The sequence below is a fragment of the Papaver somniferum genome, chromosome 2 (assembly GCF_003573695.1).
Source record: "Papaver somniferum cultivar HN1 chromosome 2, ASM357369v1, whole genome shotgun sequence".
Taxonomy (NCBI): domain Eukaryota; kingdom Viridiplantae; phylum Streptophyta; class Magnoliopsida; order Ranunculales; family Papaveraceae; genus Papaver; species Papaver somniferum.
The window spans coordinates 90856513-90880544 of NC_039359.1; the positions used below are offsets into that span (position 1 = coordinate 90856513).

The 24032-nt window shown below is 36.8% G+C and overlaps 1 protein-coding gene and 1 long non-coding RNA gene across 6 annotated transcripts; both read left to right on the plus strand.

Moving 5' to 3' along the window:
* The first annotated feature begins 2617 nt into the window (after positions 1–2617).
* On the plus strand, positions 2618–6661 carry LOC113348384. Of its 5 annotated transcripts, none has more exons than XR_003359658.1 (7): positions 2618–3369; positions 3780–4518; positions 4807–4955; positions 5038–5385; positions 5532–5763; positions 6000–6163; positions 6251–6661. It is a non-coding gene; the product is annotated as an uncharacterized LOC113348384 (long non-coding RNA). The 5 variants fall into 5 exon arrangements; XR_003359660.1 differs by having other exon boundaries at positions 5545–5763; XR_003359659.1 differs by having other exon boundaries at positions 4104–4518.
* A 14823-nt stretch (positions 6662–21484) lies between these two features.
* LOC113351603 (zinc finger BED domain-containing protein RICESLEEPER 2-like) lies at positions 21485–23274 on the plus strand. The gene is made up of 2 exons (XM_026595557.1): positions 21485–23113; positions 23203–23274. Exons 1-2 carry the CDS (start codon positions 21485–21487, stop codon positions 23272–23274), a joined length of 1701 nt encoding a protein of 566 aa, XP_026451342.1.
* The last annotated feature ends 758 nt before the right edge of the window (positions 23275–24032 follow it).

The following is a 24032-nucleotide window of genomic DNA, read 5'->3' on the forward strand; positions in this document are numbered from 1 at the left end:
GGATATTGAGCTTCATATTTAATGATTTCGATGATGTATCATGATAAGTTTGAAGTCAGAACCCCCTGAAGGTTTGTGGTTCATAGTTTGTATGCCATTATACCACATTTGAAGTTCGAATCTACATTGGGATTCATATTTATCTATTTTGATGATGTATCCTTCTCAGTTTGAAGTCAGAACCCTCCTAGAGCTTCTTGGTTCATAGTTTCATTGTATTTATGTCGAATTTGAAGTTCGAGTCCCCATTGAGCTTCATATTTATCGATTTTGATGATGTATCATGCTAAGTTTGAAGTCAGAAACCTCCCGAAGCTTCGTGATTCATAGTTTCTATGTCGTTATACCGAATTTGAAGTTCGAATCGGCACTGAGCTTGATATTTATCGATGAATATGATGTATCATGCTAAGTTTGAAGCCAGAACCCTCCCGGAGCTTCTTGGTTCATAGTTTATATGCCGTTATACAAAATTTGAAGTTCAAATTGATACTAATCTTCATATTATCGATAATGAATAGTAAAAATTTCTTCATGACTTATATGACTAGTAGAAATTACTTCATGACCTATGTGACTAGTCGAAATTCAAACTGGAAGCACAAAAGCACAAAGAGAAAGCACAAAGAAACATACCAATTATCGAATTTATTTCTTAATTTTCAGCTTCATTCCCATATATTTTTCAGATTTTTTTATAACGAAAGTCCATAATAATATCTTAAATTTATTGATATATTTTTTGGATTTTTTTTCATATCGAAAGTTGATAATAAAACCGAATACATGAGTTTGTAATAGCACAAAGAGAAACACACTAGCTTCTCAATCCATATGAGTATCTTAACACGAATCTACATCGTTGCATAAATTCTGCAATCCGTATGACCTTCTTATCTTTCCCTCCTATCACTCTCTTCTCTCAGCTCGCTCTCTTTTCTATCTTTTCACGGGAATCTCATCAAATCCATATCTGAACCTAATCAACTCCATCACTAACTCAAGTTACACAAAACCCAATTCTCTTATCGGAACAATCAACGGAAGCCCTAACTCAAGTTTTCTTCCATCTCTATAAGTTTCTGATTCATCAAAATCTTCTTCTCAATCTAGAACCTCATCCCAATTCCCATAACCAAACCCTAGATTTCAAAAAAAAAATAAACCCCCCCAAATCTCAATGTTGAGCTGAAAAAAAAGAAACCCTAGATTTCAAATTCAAAATCAAAATCTCTGAGCTCAATCGGGAACAATGAGTTTGTGGTTGAATGGTTGATGTTTTAGCTGGGCTAGAGTCTAGGGATGTCAATTTGCCCCTCCCAAACCCATCTCCTTGGGGACCCGCCCCTATGGGTTAGGGTTTTACTCGTATAAATGGGGAACGGAGCGGGTACGGGGAATCCACGAAAGTAGTGATGCGGGGATGGGATTCAAGGTCCCCACCCCATACCCGCCCCATACCATAACCTATTATATCTGAACGGGAAACTTTTTTGGAAGATAACGAAGAAGATCATGATGAAATGATTAACATGGAGGAAGATGGTCAATGATGAGGAACTAAGAAGTAAAAGGAACCATAGTACTTAATTGTGGATCTATGGTTTCCTTTATTTTTCAGTTTTAGTTGGTTATTATAAACTTAGAATTTAGAAATGCACTAGTTAGGTTATTATTATGGATTGAACCATTATAATTACTTTTAAATTATTATTATTTACAAAATTTTAAATATTTTTTGTTTTGTTATGGTAACTCATGGGAAACCCATCCCCTACAGGGATTCCTCATACCCGTCCCCGCTCCATTCTTATGAGAAACGGTTAGGGGATGGGTTTTTGTTTTTTGAACGGGGTAGGGGATGGGATTCAAGGTCCTCTCCCCATACCCGCCCCATTGCCATCCCAACCCTAGTTAGTAAGTTCGCGAATGATTCGCGAATCATTCACGAATTTTTCCGTATCACGAATTTTACCGTCTTATTCGTGTACGTTTGCAACTCCGAACCCAAGTCGCGTATTATGTGGCATTTCCGAATTATTCGCGAACCGTTCACGAATTTTACGTATCCCGAATGATACGTCCGCTTAATTCGCCATAAATTCTTTAGCTTTTACTTTTCAAAGACTCCATTTTTTGGGTTTTACTGCCTCCCGAGCATACACGACCGAATATTAGACGTGTTGTGATTTTTATGAAACAAAAACGACTGAAGAGATTTGAAGGTGAAGGTGAGAGAGATCTCAAACTCACTAACCAAGCATCTAAACCACCATACGACGTCCTCTTGGATAACTAATGTTGTATATATTATTAATATCATCATATTAAGTTTATTTTTTCTTTAAATAACTCACACATATGCATAAAAATTGGTCTATGACCTTATAAATACAAATTATTTGTTATATATAGATACCGAATTTTCAGAGCCGAACTCACATTTATAAATCGAATCATACACGTACGTATGCCGTTCCGAATTACTGACAAATCACGTCCCGTTGACCGAATTTTGGACCGAATCTGAATTTTACAAAACCGTATAATACTCGTACGTTTGCCGTTCCGTACGTTTGCCGAATCCCGAATTACTAACTAGGATCCCAACTAGAGTCTGAGTTGATAACAGAAATAATGAAAGTCTATGGGTGATTTGGATGAATTCTGGTAGTAAATGGTACTATGGGTCTGTGGGTTTCTGTTTGAGAGAAGACAAGAAGTTTTTGAAGTTAATTCAAGCATAGATGCATATGAAGAACTCAGGGAGGAGATGGAAATCGAAATGAGGTTTTCTGATCTTCAAATGAAAACAGAGATGGATTCGATTGATTACCTTAGATAGATAAAAGACATGAGCAGATTTATGAAGAACTAGGGTTCTCCTGTGTTGGAGGATTGATAAAATCAGAGCTAGGGTTTGAGTTGGATGTATGATTCTGTGATATATTTGATGATTTTAATTGGTTAAAGGGGAAGCTGAGCTCTATTTCAATCATAAGAAGATGGGTTTGGTGGTAATTGTGTGGTTGTGTGCTTGTTGTTAGGGTTCAGATGAAGAAGGCATAAAGTTGAAATTCATGGGTTCGGTTTGATTTACCTTGTTCCCTGTATTGGCATATTGATTTGGGGCAGTATTAGTATTTTTGTTTCTTATTTTTCCATTTGGGGGTTTCCTAAGTTATGTAATTTGATTTAGTGAGTGCTTTATTTCAGGAGTTTACTGTGATGGATGCAACTCCATAAATGTTTCTAACAATGTTGAGAACGAGACTCTAGGCAAGAGATTGTGGAAGCTACTTTAGAAGTAATTCCAATGCAGTCTGGCCAAAGATTGCTAGTAGTCCTCATGGAGTTCGTGACACTAAGGTGTGTGGTCTAACTCAATGAGTTTAAAAATCGTGTCTATGGGTTATTATCATTTATGTTGTTACATATTAATGGCATGTTCAGAATTGATGAAAACTAAGTGCCAATCTCATCAACTTTTATGGCCAATTTGTTGGTGGTCTCAATATAGATTGTAAATCTGCAATCTATTTGACCAATGGGTCGAGTGACAATCCGTCATTTTGTTTGAAGAACCAACAAACTGGTGACAGTTGAAGAAGGTTATCTCTGCATGGTGTTAGTGCCAAGAACCTATGATTTATGATTCTTGGAAATTCAATTTAATAGTTGTACTAATGTAAAAACCTACTATCATTGCATCTTATGTTAGCATACTTTGGCATTGATGTTTTGTAATAAAAAATTGGAAATTTGGGTGTTTTTATCAGGTTTGGTACCAATGCTGTGAAAGCAGTGGTCCTTCAAAAGGCAATGACTGATAATAGACTAGACAACGTAGGCTAAGCCGCTAAGGCTAATTAGCACTTCGTACGATAAAGTTCGTGTTAGAGAAAGATCTATGTGGAAGAAAACCTGAGTTTTAGATACTGTCATTTCTGTCGAAAAATGAATTTCTCAATTATAATATCCCATTATATCCCATTGTTAAAATATAGATCAAATCTCTATCCAGGAGCACGGTTAATCCCGTATATAATCCTTCTGTTTACTGTAAAATGCATGTTTTTGGGTTCCGACATCCAATTGTTCAGTGGCTACTTCGTGACCTTATCACAAATGTCAGTGTGAAAGCACAACAGAGTATTTTATCCTCAAATTTTAGTAATGTGGATGGTGGAGTAGAGCCTGAAACGCGGTCTCCAGATTCAATTTTATATCCCGACATATCACCATCCCTAGGGATGCCACAGAACATGAGAAAGAGAACTAGGAAACACACACATAAAACTTCAAATTCAGCTAGTGGGGCAAGCCTGAAAAGACTCCAAACTCAAGTTTCTTTTGACAATACTGATATTTCTATTACTGCTGGAGGTAATGGAAGCTCTCATAATGGAAGAAAATGTTTATCCTCTTCGACTCTAAAACAAGATTACCGCGTAGAGAAGGATACTGGAGATTCTTCATTCAGTTGTTTGCTTGTGATCCGTCTAACGAGGAGAAAACGTAAGTTGCTTTATACATACATTTTTCTACTCTTTCTACACTTTATTCACATGTAAAACACTGGTATCTTCATCTAGCATTTTCACTCGAGTCAAAATTAACTTCTATCTTGAAAAATAATGTTTGATCAAAATATTCTTTCGTCTCAACATGCCAGATGTAACCTGTAATAACATGTTTTCAGAATTATCAAAGCAGCCTATCAGTTTCTTTTGGCTGCACTCTCAGTTGAGTCATGTTCCCGTGTTCTTGTATGTTGAACTCTGTAAATTTTATCCATCTCCATAGGTTACCTGGTGCTGAAAATAAAGTATGCAACTCATTGCTCGAGACGGAAGATAACGATGGAGAGAATATTAATTTGCAAGATTCTAACGCTGATAGTGGTTTTGATCTTTGTGTTCCAAATACTTTGGAACTTCTACACAGTAATCCTGGTATTCCTAATAAGAACATATGTATATATATTTTTTTTGGTACTGATGATTCGTTAAATCAAATGACTCTTTTATTTTACAGAAGTTATTGAGGATTCGGATGAAGAATTTTACAAGGAAAAGTCTTGCAATTAAAAAAATGAGCTGGTGAAAGCCAATAAAATTGGTTCCGAAGAACTGGTGATGGACATGCACTCAGAACAACATTCGGAACTATCTCTTTCATATGCAAGTTTTGAGAAGAGCGAAGATTATTCTCTCGGGCAGGACCCAGCTAACTCAATGATGACATTACTTCTTCCACAAGTACTTCCACCACTTAAGATGACACGGCATAAAAAACAACTAGCTCCTCACACTTCTGGAACTTCTCTTTTTATAATTTTTATAAAAGATCCACTTTTGGTGTTTTCAGCTGTGAAAAGTGCAGGTATGTTGTTCTATAACCGAAGGGATTATTCCTTCTGAGTTAATACCAGCAGCTCTGATTTCACCAGAGTACTACAATTTTTGTGTAAGGACTAGAGTTTGAAAGAGGACTAGGCTTCCTTGAACTGACTGATGTGATGTTTTAAGGTGACAAATGCAGCTAGAGTTCTCATCGAGGGCCAATTTCCATGAGCAAGTGACGATTTTTCCAGTCAGGCCCTCATTTTGTCGGCCTGTAAAGAAAACTGCAAGAGCTTTCGGCGAAGCACTAATCAATGCAGAACTTGGTAAACCAATTGGAAAGATTATCATCATATGTGGCTGGAACAAAATCTTAGCTTCGACACTAGAAACTGGTCCGTGGAAAATCCAAGTAAAGGTAATTCACTTGATCTGAATATCTAACTATGTAGTCAAGTGGGTTTGTTTTTTGGAAACTCAATTCCGTGCACAGGTATCTCAATGTACCTGCTAGAATTTATTTTTTTCTTTGGTTATTAACAGGCAATGTGATTTTTTCTTTGTTGTTGTGAAATTAGGGGTTATGTAGAAAATTTTGTGGTTTCACTAAACCATATAGTTGTGTTTTAATGGTTTTATGTATGTCTTTTGTAGATCAACAATTGAGATAAATGCAGCAGAACAAGAAATATGGATTATAATGTGCAGGTTTGGGTCTGCTAAAGAGAATCGTATCCTCTACTCACTGCAACCAATGGTCTTTGATTTAGGAGCTTTATTTCGAGTCAACTGATGCAGTTTCCATCTTGGTAGACCATGTAAGTTGTCTCCTTCATCTAGTATAGAAGCATACAACTCAGTATAGTGAGACAACTGAATTGAATATGTTATGTTCTGAATTGAAGATGAGTCTGGAGATGAACGTGAACATGAAGTTGAAGATGGATTTACTTGGGATGATTTGCAAGAAGATGAGAATGAATATGCTGGCGAAGATGATGATTTGTAGGATGATGGATGTGTTGATGTTAATAAGAATAATGAACTATCTGGAGAGGAAGATGGTGAGGAAATTAATGAATGATGTCTGTGCAGTTGTATTTTGATGAACATACAGGTCCAATGCCTTTCACTGGATCATTTTTTTCCCTTTGTTCAGACCTGTAAGTTTTTTGTTCTTTTCGGGGATGGTTGCAAATCAGTTAACTTGATGTTTCTTATTTTTGGTAACAAGTTAATGTCTTTTGCTGGGGTGGAGAAACTGAAGTATATATCACTTCTAATTAAGCAACGGTTAATTAATGCTACATAAGATGTTTTAGTTACTTTTAATCTCAATCAAACTGGATAATTATAGAATCTTATTTGTAATTACTTCAGTATTAATTAATTTTTTAATTATAATTACGTCTTGGTACCTTAAAAACTGAAGCAACCAACTTAAATTTGGTACCTTAAAAACTGAAGCAACCAACTTCAGGCCAGTTGTTCCATGTATTTATCAGCTAGCTTTCTAATTGCTCATAGGATGGTTGGTCTAGCCTTGAAGCGATGAATATTTCACTTGCCCTAATATGGTTGGTCTAGCTCTAAAGAAATGGGTAAACTTGCTCTGGGGTGTTGGTCTAGCTCTGAAGCAATGGGAATTTAACTTGCTCTAAGATGGTTGGTATAGCTTTGAAGCGATGCATATTTTACTTGCTCTAAGATGGTTGGTCTAGCTTCAAAGCGATTCATATTTTACTTGCTCTAAGATTGTCGGTTGATGACTAAAAAGCGATTGCCTGGCTGCTTTAGACCTTTAGAAAACTAGGCTTGATCCCTATAAGAGTTAGAGCGACTCAATATGGGCTTTTGAAACTTAAACTGCTTGGTTGATTAAGCCTAGTTTTCTTGTAGTGGCACCTCCTATCCCATTCTTCTTCGCTATCCTTATCGAAGGAACATCGCTCATTCTACAAAGCTTGTTCTTTAGCAAAAACAAGATCGAGGCCATCCTATGCTAAATATACCAAATTAAATATTCCATTTTGCAAAGAATACAAGGTTATGTGGACCTATACATCCAGAATGCGAACCATTCAGGTATTTTATGGTTCTGGTTGATGCTTAGACCCGTTGGTCACACGTTGCATTGTTGTTCACAAGAAATGCTGCATTTGCAAAGCTCCTAGCACAATTATACGACTAAGGGCTCACCACCCTGATCATCCAATCAAGTCTATCAGACTTGATAATGATGGAGAATTTACATATAAAGGATTTGATGAATCCTGCGTAGAGCATCCTGTACCCCATGTACATACCCAAAATGGTCTCGCAGAAGCTATCATCAAAAGGTTACAGATGATATCTAGGGCATTGGTTATGTATTCCAACCTGCCTATTACTGCCTGGGGGTACGCCATATTGCATGCATCATTACTTATTCACTTTAGACCAACTGCTATCCAACCATTTTCTGCGTACCGATTGATAACCGGATATGAGCTTGACATTTCACATTTATGCATATTTGGTTGTGACGTATACGTGCCTATTACGCCCCCATAATGTACTAAGATGGTCCACAAAGACGAGTAGGTATTTATGTTGGATAAGAATCCCGAACAATTATCCGCTACTTAAAACCTTTGACAGGCGATCTCCTTACCCCTAGATTTGCGGATTTTCACTTTGATGAGACAAACTTCCCGTCGTCAGGGGGAGGTATGGAAAAGGACTTCCAAAGGGAACGAAAGAAATTGTCTTGGTGTGTTCCCACGTTGTCTGATCTTGATCCCCGCACACCACAATGCGAAGTTGAAGTGAAAATAATTATTGATCTTCAAAATGTAGCAAATTCAATGCCTGATGCATTTACTGATATCGCTAAAGTGACGAGATCATGTATACCAGCTGCAAACGTGCCTGCAAGGATGGAAATTCCCTACAAAGGAAAAGGTACCATAGATATAGGTACCAAGGATGCATTTGGTGGAAGTGTAGCTGAGGTCGTGGCACCCAAAAGTAAGAGGGGAGACCAATTGGTTCGACCGATACTCATCGAAGGAAGAAAAGGGCGAGTAAGGAACAAACCTATCCATATATCATCAATATAGATAACCCATCTCATGAGATTGTCTTTGATTACAGTTATGTCCATGAGTCATTACTGGGGGACGCCCTAAAGTTTAATTTAATTCCAGAGAACCAAGAAATCTCTATGATTGTGAAAGTGCATACATGTTGATGAAAATATTTTCCACGCATATTGATGATATATTCGCATATACTGTTGCTCGAGACATTATAAAGAATGATGATATCGAACCACGCTCTATTGCAGAGTGCCAAAAGAGAGAAGATTGGACTCAATGGAGAGATGCAATCCCTGCTGAGCTAGATTCACTAGCAAAAATATAGGTATTTGGTGCGTTAAGGCTAACCCCACCAGGTGTAAATCCTGTAGGACATAAATGGGTATTTGTTAGAAAGCGTAATGAGAAGAACGAAGTCTTGAGATATAAGGATCTCCTTGTGGCGCAAGGTTTCTCACAACGCCCTAGGATTGATTACGAAGAAAACGTACTCTCCTGTAATGGACGTCATAACTCTCCGTTACTTAGTCAGCTTAGTAGTTTCCAAAGGACTTGAAATGCAACTTATGGATGTGGTTACCGCATATCTCTATGGGGATCTTGATACAGATATTTTCATGAAAGTCCCATATGGACTTTCATTACCCAAATCAAGTAACTCTAGACCACAGAGTGCGTTTGCAATTCAGTTAAAACGCTCACTTTACGAATTAAAGCAATCTGGGCGGATGTGGTATACCCGTCTAAGTGATTATTTGATTGGGAAAGGATATACAAATAATGAATTGTACCCCTGCGTATTTATAAAGAAAAAAAGTTCCGGATTTGCTATTATAGTTGTCTATGTCGACAACATGAATATAGTAGGTACTCTTGATGAACTAAGAGAAACCGCAAGCTATTTCAAATCCGAAATTTGAGATGAAAGATCTTGGGTAAACTCGAATGTGTCTAGGACTTGAACTAGAACATCGAGCTTTTTGAATATTAATCCACCAGTCTGCATATGTCCATAAGATATTAAGGCAATTTAATATGGACAAATTGCACCCTACTAGCACTCCCATGGTTGGTCGAACTTTATATGTACATAAAGATCCATTTCTCCCAAAGTAAGACGGCGAAGATGTATTGGGAGTTGAATATCCCTATCTAAGTGCAATAGGCGCATTATTGTACTTAGCACAATGTACTCGGCCAAATATCTCATTGTCGGTGAATTTGTTAGCTAGATATAGCTCAGCGTCAACGCAGCGTCATTGGAATGGTATAAAGAATATCTTTAGATACGTAAAGGGAACCATTGACTTGGGTTTGTTTATCCCTACGAATACGAAAGAAGAGATGCTAATGTAACTGCGACTTCTTACACCAGAACCCCAAATAATGTTTTGGTTGGTTTTTATGATGTTGGGTACCTCTCAGACCCACACAAAGGTCGATCACAAACTTGATACGTGTTCACTATCGGAAATACAAATATATCCTGGAGATCGACCAAGGAAACCCTTGTGGATACCTCCACGAACCACTCTGAGATCATTTCCTGATGGTATTTTTCAATGATGTTGTAGTAAGATGATTCGTTCGCTCAGACTTGTTGGAATTTATTTTAAGTTTTAATAAAAGAAAATACTAAAAGTAAAGAAAGTATATACAAAATATTGTCACAGGATGAAGAGACACTAGGACGCAGGATTTCACTACTTTTCATATTCTTGTGGTTCAGTCATTAACTCTAGACAATATAGCTCAAGCAAAAGAAGTTGTGACTAATTCTTTGCCAAAACTAGATTTCATAAAACATTATCTGTAAGTCGTAAGCATGACGCATCAAAAGTAATTTAAACTAAGCATGCAACATCAGACAAAATAACAAATAATTAATAGAAATCATTAAACAATTAAATCTATGCAAAAAATCATATAAAGAATTAATTCATTTACCACAATCATGAAAAGTTGCTTCCTTCGTTGTCCCAGTGATAGATTCTAGCTCCGCATATTGGAAACACGCTCAAAGGAATTTTTCATTGCTCAAAAAAGGTGTACAAATGATGAAAAGGAGAAAATGATGAAAATCGGGTGTTTGCAACGTTTATAATTGTTGCAAACACCGTTACAAAGAACGATGATTGAAAAGTAATGTGTTATACGGAATACTACGACCCTCAAGTGGCTGTCGTTGTTACTGTAGCATGAACGACTGCTTCTGGTGGTCTATTGTTCTTCGTTCTCTCCTTTAATGGCAGCAACAGAGACAAGCTCTGCAACTCCCTATTCTACGCTCTATTCTAACCCCTCACTCTACATCCCCCTTTCTTTTGATACCAGCAACCCTTTTATACTCCACAGGCCTAAGAATCTCTCGTAATTAATCCCCAAAATCCCCCGGAATATTTTTCTTCTTTTCCACAGAAAATAACTCTCTGCGATATCTTCTTACCTTGTTGTCCGTCCGTATGTTGCTGAAGATAACTCTCTTATTGATGTAGTAAATATTCACAGAGATATTTTCCTTCATGCCGGCCACGTATCTTCCATAATTAAGATAGAATATTTCTGAATATAGCCTCTTCACTCTGTGTTGCTTATATCCATTAATTTTTGATTCTACACCCATTACCTCGCCTGCTTTGCCAAAACAGAATCGTACCAATTCATTACCATGAAGATATCAACGAGATTGTCGACCAAAATCCAACACAGGCAATACGCAGATGAGCAGATCTTTTGAACGCGACATTTCCCACCAAAATCAATTCTCACGTAAAGAAGGTGGAGTCCCCCTAACCACTGATGGGGTGCGAATAACACTGACTCCTTGGAGTGCAAACAGTGAAGAAGGTCCCCCTTAGTAACTGAGTGCCCCTTATCGAAAACTGGGAGTCCGAATAACACGTGTTCTCCGGGTGCCAAAACCAACTTTTCGAGCCGAATTTTCCCCAAATGTTTATTTCCCAAAAATGCCTACAAACACATAAAATATCAAAATTAGTACAAAATTGAGTGCCGACAATATATAGTATTGAGATCAAATTAGACACAAAAAAGTGTTTATCAAATACCCCCAAACTTATTATTTGCTAGTCCTCGAGCAAATTTATTCTAGAATGGAAAACCATTTGAACCCCTAGGTGGCCCTAGTGGCGGAGTGTTGTCTCTGGAGGGTTTACCAGAGGTGTACCCACAAAACCTTTACTCCAGACCCTAGCTATCTACGTAGAACCTTGGAAGGCACTAAAGAATCTCCTTGGGTGGCATACTTATTGACTATAGGAGGAAGTACCCTGATGTGAAATTCCAATTGATGTACATGAGTTTGCACTCAAGCATGCTAAAATTCATATAAAGTGACAGAGCTCTACTCAGATAGTTTATGGACATCATAAACCGGAGTCAACCAATCACATGGATATATTAAGAAGGTGGATGTACGTGGATGATGTTGACTAAGGTGAAAATGGACTGAGATATTGGTCTGGACTAATATCAACACACTAGCATATACAAGGGAACCAGTGGTCGATAATCCTAACTCTAGGTCAACTCAGCTGTCATATACAAGGGTACCAGTGGTCGACTTTATTGTATTTATTCCGGTTGGTCTGATGGTCTGGTCTCAATTTTTTTTATTGTTTTTTTGATATCTCAGTCACCCTATTTCACCCTAGCAATGGTAAAAATAAAACAAAAAGAAGTGATCAGGATTCTTTCGATGTTTCCATCACGAGGATATGGCGAAACTACCATGTTTTATCTAATTCTAACACCTGAGCTCTGTGCTTTTATGAATAGACTCTTTAGATGTTTCCATATTATTAGATTGGTTCCTCAACTCTTATAACCAAGATGTTCCCATCCACTTAGATTGGTTAGTGAAAACCTTAATAGGCATAAATTTCTAGGCTCTGGAGTTTATTTATTGCAACTAAAAAGTTTCTCCCATACCCCTGATGTATTTTCAAATGATGTTTGTAGTTGTAATGGTAAACAGGTTCTTTTCAGACTTGTGAAGGTAACAAAATTTCTAGATTTAAATAAAATTTAGGAAAAATAGCAAACTGAAGTAAAATTTTATGGAGAAATAGGGGTTAAGTTTCCACCAATCAACAATACTTATGTGATCTAATATTTTTTTATTATGCAATTTAAATAATTGGGTTGATTCTAAATATTGCCAAGAGCAGATTTTCCAAAATATCAAATGTTAATCACAAGTATAATCCATCAAAAGTCTAAAACTAAGCATGCATTATCAAGGAAAACACAGTTGATTAATAAAAACCATTTAAATCATTTTTTATCAATGCAATTAATCATATAAAAATATTGCATAAATTAATAAAATAGAGATTACCACATAATTATTGTGAGAATGGATTCCTCTGTCACCCCTGGGATTGGGTTTAGCTCCTCATCTCAAAAACACACTCACAAGATGTATTCATGGCTAAATAAGTGTTTTTATTGATGAAAATAATTGATAATTGAAGTTTGTAACGCTGTTATACTGTTGCAGCGTCACTGTTACAAAGGGGTAGTGCTGAAAATAATCGATACAACACAAGTGTTGTATAACAACGACACAGTGAGTTCGCTGTTTGCACTGTTGAAGAACGACACTTCGGTACTGCTGTAATGAAGAACACGGGATACTGCTGTTTAAGACTGTTAAAGAACGACTGACTCTGAGAGTCTGTTCTTCGTGTTCTTGAAGGTCTTCAATGGCTGGCAGTAGCAACAACAAAATCTCTCTGTAACTCGATTCTCTCGTCTCTCCTGACCTCTAAACTCTCTCCAAAACTTTTCTAAAACTTTCCAACCCTTCTATGACTTGAACCAACTCTTATATAGTCTTTTAATCCCCAATAATCTCTACTGAATCCGACTTTTTCTTTTCTTTTTCTTCTCTGCGCTGTTGAGAGAATATCTCTCTCTGATCTCCCTGTACGCGTTTATGAGCTATTCTATTGCCCCAAAACTCTCCCAAGACTTGAACAGGACCAAGTAGAGTTTTCTTTAGCGTAAAACTCTCCCAGAATCTCCTCAAAAAAAATCTTTGAAACGTAAACAGAACCATACGTGTCCTATTTGGACTCTGATTTCTTCTCCCGGCTATTCCAGCCCAATGTGATCGATAAAAACACATGTACCAGCTCTGTTTAGTCCATTCACATCCAGCCCAACTGATTTTGGGGGTTGAATCTCTTTAGAAACCGTCCATTAATCGAATCCAACTCTGCCATTAAACATGCATGAAGTTTCCCGCCAAAACATTAATTTGAAAACGTGAAGAAATGTGATCTCCCCCTATCCATTTCTGGTGTCCCTTTAGCAGCTGCCTGGAAATGGGTCACCCCTTAGTAATTAGGTTACCCCTTATCCAAAATCAAGGGTTCGTATAGCAAGTGTCCTCTGGGGCATTTTCCGCACTTTTTTCGGGGTTCCTTCGGGGTATTTCTGGGATACTTCCGGTACACTTCTGAGGCGCTTCCGGTACGTTATCAACGGAGGTCCAAATGCCACGTTTTTAGCCAAATTCGCCGCAAGAGATTATTTTCCAAAAACACCTACAAATACATAAAATAACCAAATAAGTACAATATCGAGTACTAACAATATATACAAATGAGCTATATTATACACATAAATGCGTCTATCAACCCCCAAACTTAAATCTAACATTGTCCTCAATGTTCTAAATATAAAATTAAAAACATGAACAAGGAGAAACTATTACCACTTGAGCGAAAAGAAATAAGGAAGAATATTACCGTGTCGCATGAAAATGGGTTACCTCCTAAGAAGTGCTAAGTTTAAAGTCTTTAGACAGTCACTGGAAGAATTAGTCACCTCGTAGAATCGTATAGTAGTAGCCGAAATAATTGTGGGTCATCTGAATCAAAAAGTATTACCCACAAGAAGAGGAAATTCCAAAGTACCAAGAAGATACCGAACATACCCTTGCTTAAGACAACTACATCTAGTTGTGGTTCAGGTTCAGGCTCTATAAAAGGGTCTAAATAAAAATATTTCATTGGTTATATTTCCTCAAAGGAATTCTGAAGATCAGGCTGAAGAGTCTGGAAATACTCAAGTAAGAACTTAGAAGCGCATAACAAAAGCCTGAATAACTGGGGATCCTCTAAGTCAATCATATTTGACTCACACAGCTGACCATAATGAAAGAGGTGGTCTTCCTTAAGAAGATGTGTCGACCCTATTCTCCTAAAGTAATTAGGTTCAGTCTCAAAACTTAATAACCGACACATCTTAAAATCATAAGTTCCTACAATTGGAAGAAAAGTTTTTGGTGGGAAAACAAAGTCAATCATGGAATCAGAGCCTGGGTTAACCACATCAACCATAGGATGGGTTTCTAACAAATGGACTTCTTCCTGGACATTATTAGGTTCAGGAGAGCTAGTATGAAGATTATCTAACACAATGTTTGAGGCACAAATATCAAGTCCCAAGTGAGGGATCTCTGTAAGAGCTAAAGGTAAGGCACAAGGAGAATGATAATAACCCCCAAACTTAGAGTTTTGGGTGTCTCTAGATAGACTAGCTACAATTTCCTTAATTTCTAGATCATCGGAATCTTGAAAATGGTCAATTGCTTCGTGTAGATTATACTTAGGTGATGCATCCTCACTCATATTTAAAAGCTCTACGAGTTCATCTTCTTTGTCTAAGACTAATGTTTCTAAATTGCTAGACTCTAAAACAATATTCTCAGAATAAACTCGTTCCTCTAAACTATCATTGGCTTCGTAATCATAAGGAAATACTACATCGTCTAAAACGAGAGTGTCTCTAGTCAAATCCCCGTCCTTTTGAATAGGTGAATAATTATTATAATTACTTGGATTTGAACAAGAAACATTATCATTATTAAGTTCAATTGGAGTAACAAATTCCTTATCACTATGCCTATATATTTCAGATTTTTTATCAATACTATCCTCATCATAATCATAATAATATGAAAATGGTTGAACCTCATCTAAAAAAGTAGTGTCACCAATTCTAACCTCATCATATTAATTATGTGAATAACTATCTTCATTCTCAAACGCATTATTGGATACACTATATTGGAAATTCAAGTTATTTCGAGCAATACTGTCTTTCGTCTCTAACTCAAGTCTACGTGTCGACTCAGCTATCCTCTCAAGGGTCTCTTCCATTGAAAGTTCCCTTAGTTTTGGATCTAAGTTTTGAGTTAATCTATTTAGGATATCTTCTAAAGATTCAGTCGTTTTTGCAGTCCTTTCATCCATAACTACGTTGCTCACCTCATCTAATTAATACGTCGATTCAGCTAACTTACGTGATGACTCTGCTAAATTTCTGAGAGACTCTTCTATAGAAAGAATAGGAACTGAAGGATCATAATAAGGACTAGTTTTAAATAGTTTGATTGTATCCTCTAGAGACGAAGAACTAGTACTATAATATTCTTGCTCGTATGACTGATGCACGTGTGGATAGTAATTGGGCTCACCATGGTATGACCCATAACCGTCAAAAGGTTGGCATTCCCAACCACTATTCACACTATGTCATAAAAGTAATAGTGTCCATATTGTTCAGTTGGATAATCATATTCATTCTGATGGCTATTATAATACCAATTTGACATCCTAACTGCAAGGGAATTCTAAACAAGCACAAAGAAGGCTGACTCGACCACAAAAAGCCTATTTTATCTAGCAAACAAAAAGCATGATGACTCCTTTAGATTGTTTCTAGACCATCTTCTATCTTTCAAAAGGGAATTCGTTGCAATTTGAGCAAACCCCTCTGGAATCAATCCTAGTCAAGTAAGTTGAATAGAGGCGAGGGAAGCTTAGTAGAGCTTTGATACACAAGGCCTCACCGCGTTAGAAGGGGGCGCAGTCACGCACTCAACTCACAGAAACTATCATGAACTTTGAAGTGTACTTAAAGAGCAACCAATATTTTTCGAACGAGTTTCCTATTAAGCTCGTTACCCTATCTGTATCGTTCTAGTCCAAATTTAAAGGCTTAGGTTCGCGTAGGTTACGTATTCCTAAGGCGGGCAAGAAGGAAACGGTGATGAAATCCGAGTCCTTGTCTTGATTTGTCCAGGCCTTGCCTTTACTAGAAAATTAAATCCGATTTCAGGACCTCAACATATATGCATACAAAATCATCCAGTAAACCCGCTGACAGGGGATTCGCGGGTGCTTAGAATTCTTACCTCCCGTTCCAGACGGAGGATGAACCGTTGAAGTCGACTCGGGCCACCGACTCCAATTTCAGTGTACGAACCCGAGGGGCCGAGGCGATATCGTAATCGCCGTCCTTCTCTGCACACGGTTTATATTTAAACCAACCCTTCCTTAGGATTTTAAAAATAAAGTCCAATGTTCAATGTCTTAAAGAAAAGAAAAAAAATAAAATGTCCAAAAATAAAATATAAAAATTACAAAAATAAATACCCTATTAAAATTTCTAAAAATAAAATAAAATTATTTACAAAATCTTCTTCTTCACTCCTTTTGGATTTCTCTTTCCTTTTCTTTTTTTTGGGCTTTGCCTCTCTTTTCAGCACTTTCTCCCCTTGTCTGTTGCTTAGCTCCAAATCTGAAAGCAAACAAAAATACCAAAACGCGTAAAAAAAACAAATAAAATAAAACCTTAAAACAAATCCGCGTTGGCGGCGCCAAAAATTGATGGTATTTATCAATGATGTTGTAGTAAGATGATTCGTTCACTCAGACTTGTCGGAATTGATTTTAAGTTTTAATAAAAGAAAATACTAAAAGTGAAGAAAGTATATACAAAATATTGTCACAGGATGAAGAGACACTAGGACGCAGGATTTCACTACTTTTCATATTCTTGTGGTTCAGTCATTAACTCTAGACTATATAGCTCAAACAAAAGAAGTTGTGACTCTAATTCTTTGCCAAATCTAGATTTCATAAAACATTATCTGTAAGTCGTAAGCATGACGCATCAAAAGTAATTTAAACTAACCATGCGACATCAGACAAAATAACAAATAATTAATAGAAATCATTAAACAATTAAATCTATGTAAAAAGTCATATAAATAATTAATTCATTTACCACAATCATGAAAAGTTGTTTCCTACGTTGTCCCAGTGATGGGTTCTAGCTCTGCATATTGGAAACACACTCAAAGGAATTTTTTATTGCTCAAAAAAGGTGTACAAATGATGAAAAGGAGAAAATGATGAAAATCGGGTGTTTGCAACGTTTATAATTGTTGCAAACACCGTTACAAATAACGATGATTGAAAAGTGCTGTAGTATACGGAATACTACGACCCTGAAGTGGCTGTGTTTGTTATTGTAGCATGAACGACTGCTTCTGGTGGTCTATTGTTCTTCGTTCTCTCCTTTAATGGCAGCAACAGAGACAAGCTTTGCAACTCCCTATTCTACGCTCTATTCTAACCCCTCACTCTTCATCCCCCTTTCTTTTGATACCAGCAACCCGTTATACTCCAAAGGCCTAAGAATCTCTCGTAATTAATCCCCAAAATCCCCCGAAATATTTTTTTTCTTTTCCACAGAAAATAACTCTCTGGGATATATTCTTACCTTGATGTCCGTTCGTTTGTTGCTGAAGATAACTCTCTCATTGATGTAGTAAATATTCACAGAGATATTTTCCTTCATGCCGGCCAAGTATCTTCCATAATTAAGATATAATATTTCTGAATATGGCCTCTTCTCTCTGTGTTGCTTATATCCATTAATTTTTGATTCTACACCCACTACCTCGCATGTTTTGTCAAAACATGATCGTACCAATTCATTACCATGAAGATATCAACGAGATTGTCGACCCAAATCCAACACAGGTAATACGCAGATGAGCAGCTCTTTTGAACGCGACATTTCCCGCCAAAATCAATTCTCACGTAAAGAGGTGGAGTCCTCCTAACCACTGCTGGGTTGCGAATAACACTGACACCTTGGGGTGCAAACAGTGAAGAAGGTTCCCCTTAGTAACTGAGTGCCCCTTATCATAAACTGGGAGTCCGAATAACACGTGTTCTCCGGGTGCAAAAACCAACTTTTCGAGCCGAATTTTCCCTAAATGTTTATTTCCCAAAAATGCCTACAAACACATAAAATATCAAAATTAGTACAAAATTGAGTGCCAACAATATATAGTATTGAGATCAAATTAGACACAAAAAAGTGTTTATCATTTCCCTACATGAGGCGGTTCGTGAGTGTATATGGTTAAGGTCTACCATTACACATATTCGAGGGACATGTGGTTTGTGTTCTACCACCAAAGGTATGAAGATATGGAAGCTTGCATCGAACAGATGAAGCAAGGGTATATTAATGGTGATAATACGAAACATATATCACCGAAGTTCTTTTACAAACAGCAACAACAATGTCTTCTAAACATTCAAGTCCGTAAAGTAAAATCTGATGAAAATGTGTCGGACTTATTTACTAAGTCATTACCTAAGTCCGCATTTGAAAAACATGTGAGAAGTATAGGACTAAAGAGATTGTCTGAACTTCCATAACTCCATAGGACTAAAGGAATTGTCCACTCACATGACTGTATTAGACTAAAGAAGTTCATGCATCAAGGGGGGCATCAAACGGTATGTTGAACTCTTTTCCTTCACCGAGGTTACTTTTTTCCACTGAGTTTTGTTACTCGAAAATATTTTTAATGAGACAACAATAATACGATAAATGCAAATCATGGAGAGATGTCGACATCAGGGGGAGCATCTAGCGATGCACTGATGACATCAATGTGTGTTGTACTCTTTTCCTTCACCGAGGTTACTTTTTCCCACAAGGTTTTGTTACTCGGCAAGGTTTTTAATGAGAAAAAAAAAACACTAGAGATACTGCTTCAGTTGAGGTTATTCTTCTCCTTACAAGTGTTTAGGTTTTTGTGCGAAGTACTTTACCTGACACGGTTCTACAAAGGAGAAGAGTCCTTACAAGCGACGCCATTTCATACGCTCAAGTGTCTTTCTCCTTCGACCAGTTTTTCATCGACGAGCATTTTCTGGCAAAGTTTTGACAAAGCAATGAGTTTAGAATGGTGGTCATCCAAGGGTGTGTGTTGTAGTAATATGAGTGGTTGACCACTTGAGGTGGCATTGTGCATGTACTTTTATCTTCATGCTTGACACATGTAATACTTTCTCTATTACCACCAACACATGTAGCAACACTACTTCCTACATCTCTTCTTTGTCATGTGTACTTAAAGAGAAATAAGAGAATGGATAAAACACTCACTGATTTTCCTTCTCTTCTATTTTGGTTTCTTCTCCATTTAATTTTTGTTCCCTTAAACACAATAACTTAAACAGTGGGAACCTTTAAAATGGATGCAATCCAAATAATAGAGCGCTCCAAAATGCCATTGGATTTTCCTCTTACTGGTCCTTCATTCTATACTTGGGGAAATTAGGCTAACACTATTATTGTCTTCTGGTTATATGAGATCAAACTCCCATCAACCGAAAGCCATTGGATTTTCTAATACCTCCATATACATGTTATCCCCGTAAATGCTGGCAAGGTTTGAGTGGCCAAATCAAACTACATAATTGATTGCACGATGGGAGGTCACTAAAGATCTTACTTGATTTCGTTGTAAATGAGATAGATACTTATAACTCCATTCCACTGCAATGTTATATATAAGCATCTAGATGTAATAAGCAAATTGAGATAGAGTTCAACCAATAAAAGGCAAAGATATGCATACAACAGAAGTACATATAAAGGAATGAGTGCAAAAAATCCATCAGGAGTTCAAGACTAAACCACAAATACACACGACAGACAAACATGCCTGTGCAGAAACATAGCAGTAGAGCTGTCAATTAGTAACCCGGCCCGCGGGTTGACCCTAGCCCGGCTTGTTTCAACCCGGCTTGGCTGGGCTTGTTTCCTAAACGGGCCAGGTTAGGTCTGTTATATCTGAACCTAATAGAAAACAAGCCGGGCTAGGTCTAACCCGCGGGTTACCAGCCAACCCGTTAAATTATGTTAGTAACCTGTTATCGGAGGTATCGGTAGAATTTCACCTGCTACCCAGGTAACCGGGAACGAACCTCATTCTTATCTTAGTTTTCCAAAGAAAGAGAAATCAGAAAACTTCTCTTAAGTTTTAGATCTGGATTCTGGACTGGAGGGTGGAGGCAGAGCAGAGCTGCAGAGGTATTCGGTATTCCGTATTCGAGTTCGTGAGTTCGTCTCTTTTTCTAATTTAAAACTAAATAGGGTTGTTTTTTCTATTCTGAGTTCTAGATTAGATTTTGAATCTTTGATCTTTAAGTTTACTGTTTAACTATAATGATCTTTTTTTTTTAATTTTCTAACTATCTGTTATTCACTTATTCTGTTTGATTTTCAGGGGTTAGGGTTAGGGCTTTACTCGTAATCAACTAACCAAGTTTTATCCTTTAGGTTGTTTTTTCACTTCTAAGTTATAGATGATTTTAGAAGAATAGGAAAAATTGGTTTTTTCACTACCGTTGAAGAAGAATAGGAAAAATTGGCCGATGATTTTACTTCTACTTTCCTAATCTAGGTGAGTAGTTCTAAGTTTTTAAATTTTAATGCATAACTTGTTTTAAGTACTGTTAGGTGTTTGTGGAAATGATTCTTACAACTCCAATCCCCTTTTCACGAATTTGTGTCATTTATTGTTAACTCATGTCTCTTAATGTCAATCTATCTCTTAATGTCGATCTATAATAAATTAATAATGCATAGCTTGCTTACGTTATGCTTGTGAATATTTATTTGAATTACAAAGGTTTACTGATTCTGAAAATGGAAATGAACTCCATATGCAGCATGTCAGAATCAGAAAGCACATGTTTTATTTTGGCTTACATGAAAGTGTAAAAAAGCATACTTTTGTTGGCTTTGCCTTTGCCAGTTTGGGATGTGTACTTGTTGGGATTTTAATTATTGACAGCTCTAGTCCCCTGTGATGTAGCTCAAGGCTTACTAATTTTGATTTTTGAATTCTTTATGTAGCTTCCTAAAATGTCAGTTGAAGAAGACCATGACGATGTCATGAGTGAAGAGGATATCACAGTAGTAGAGTCGATGACAAGTCAAGAGCATGCTTCAAAGAAAAGGAAATTTACATCAAAAGTATGGAATGATTTTCATTGGTCACGAGACAAAGATGGTAAAGAAAAGGCTACGTGCAAGAATTGTAGGAAGGAATATGCTTATGACAGTCAGAAAGGAGGAACATCAACTATGTCAAGGCATTTAAAGAAGTGCCCTAGACTGAAGATGCAAGATGTGGGGCAACTTTTGTTATCTACAAATAATGGAGAACTGGCTACTCGTGCACGCAAAATAGATCAATCAAAGTTTCGGGATTTAGTTGCAAGACTAATTATTGGTAAAAATCTCCCCTTTAATTGTGTAGAATGGACTGAATTTAGGGAGTTATGTAGTTATCTGAATGTCGATGTTGAAACCATATCAAGGAATACTACAAGGTCTGATATTCTTAAAATGCATAAGTTCCAAAAAGAAGTTATTCGCAAGAAATTACAATGTTCTCCAGGTAAAATGTGTCTAACATCAGACATGTGGACCTCCGTCAACACCACTGGATACATAAGTTTAACAGTACACTTTGTTGATCAAGATTGGGTATTGCAGAAGTTTCTTTTAAATTTTTCTCCACTGCCACCACCCCATACTGGTCAAGCACTTTCAGATAAGTTATTTCTGATGTTAAATGATTGGGGAATTGAAGGAAAAGTAACCAGCATCACTTTGGATAACGCTGCATCAAATACTTCATGTGTTAAGATAATGAAGAGTCGATTCATTGCAAGGAATGTTATGTCGGATACTGGGAAAAGAAACTTTCATATAAGGATTTGTGCTCACATAATAAATCTTATTGTAAGAGATGGACTGACAGAGATTGATCCAGCAGTAATCAAGATAAGGTTAGCAGTGAAGTACCTTAAAGGTTCACAAAGAAGAAAACAAAATTTCTTGGATACTGTCAGCGATTTAGGAATGTCAGTAAAGATGGGTGTTCGACAAGATGTTAAGACAAGATGGAATTCTACTTATCTGATGTTACAAAGTTGTATTTCGTATGAAAAAGTCTTCACTCATTTGAGGTTGGTGGACCCTGACTATGCAGAGTCTCCTAATGGGGAAGAATGGGAGCAAATCAAAGTGGTCACGAAGTTTCTCAAGGTCTTTTATGACCTCACGACTCTATTCTCTGGAAACAAGTATCCTACTTCTAATTTTTATTTTGATGGGGTTTGTCAAATTAAAGTATTATTAGATCAAGAGACAACTAATGACATTGAGTTCATCAGAAACATGGCGAAGAAAATGCAAGAAAAATTTGCCAAGTATTGGAAAAAATTGAGTCCAATATTGGCAATGGCAGTCGTTTTAGACCCTCGATTGAAGTTTGAATTTGTAGAGTTTACTTTAGAAAAGGTGTATCCTGTTGAGCGTGAAATGAAGAAGGAAGTTGATATTATTAGAAAAAGGATGGCGGCACTCTATAAAGAGTATCATACGGCGTCAACTTTAAGAGGTTCGACAACAACCAATGAAACTCAGAATTCGGGTACTGTAAATGGTGGGAATTCTGGACTCAATGGAAGTGCTTTTATGAAGGTGATATTTCTTTAATTTTTAACTGCTTGAACATTTCTATAACTGTCCATATAGAACTGGTAGTTAATTGTTAAAGTTTTTTGATGCAGGAATTTGCCGCGGCAAAAAAAAATGGTGGTCAACAATCTGACAAGTCAGAACTAGAACAATATCTAAGCTAGTCATCAGGATCAATGCCAACTGATTTTGACATCTTGAAGTATTGGAGAAGCCAAGAACTACGATACCCTAATCTTACAAGAATGGCAACTGATATTTTATCAATTCCTATTTTAACCGTTGCTTCGGAATCTGCATTTAGCCTTGGGGGAAGGGTACTTGATAGATATCGCAGCTCCTTATCACCTGAAAGTGCCGAGGCATTGATAACAACTCGTGATTGGATATATGGAATCGGTAAGAGGCTAAGTGTCTTGAATCTTGATTGAGTAATATTTAAAATTAGTTGTAAGTCTATTTAACAATATATATGAGATTGATAATTACTTATTTTCAATTATATGTAGGAGCTGCATCAACTGATGTTGAGGAAGTGAAAGATAATGATATTAGTGAGGATGTATTGGCATTTGAGCCAGCAAACAACAATGAGGCAGTAAGTTCTTATGCGTCTAATTAGTATCTGTACTTCAACGATATAAAGCGGGTAATTATGAAAATTCTATTTATTTACATTAACACATCCTTTTGTTTGATATACTTTTTGCTGGAAATTACAGATTCATACTGGAGCATCTTAAAGTGATACACTTCTAGACACAATTACAAAGATACATGGAAAAAGAACATTTTTTGGGCACTGATTTAGGAAATATTTTGGACTTCTATATGATATCACTGTCTCCTATTTTTTGTATAAATATGAAGGGAGACACTAACGATATATATTGTATATGTGACTGCATATGAGGGTTTAGGA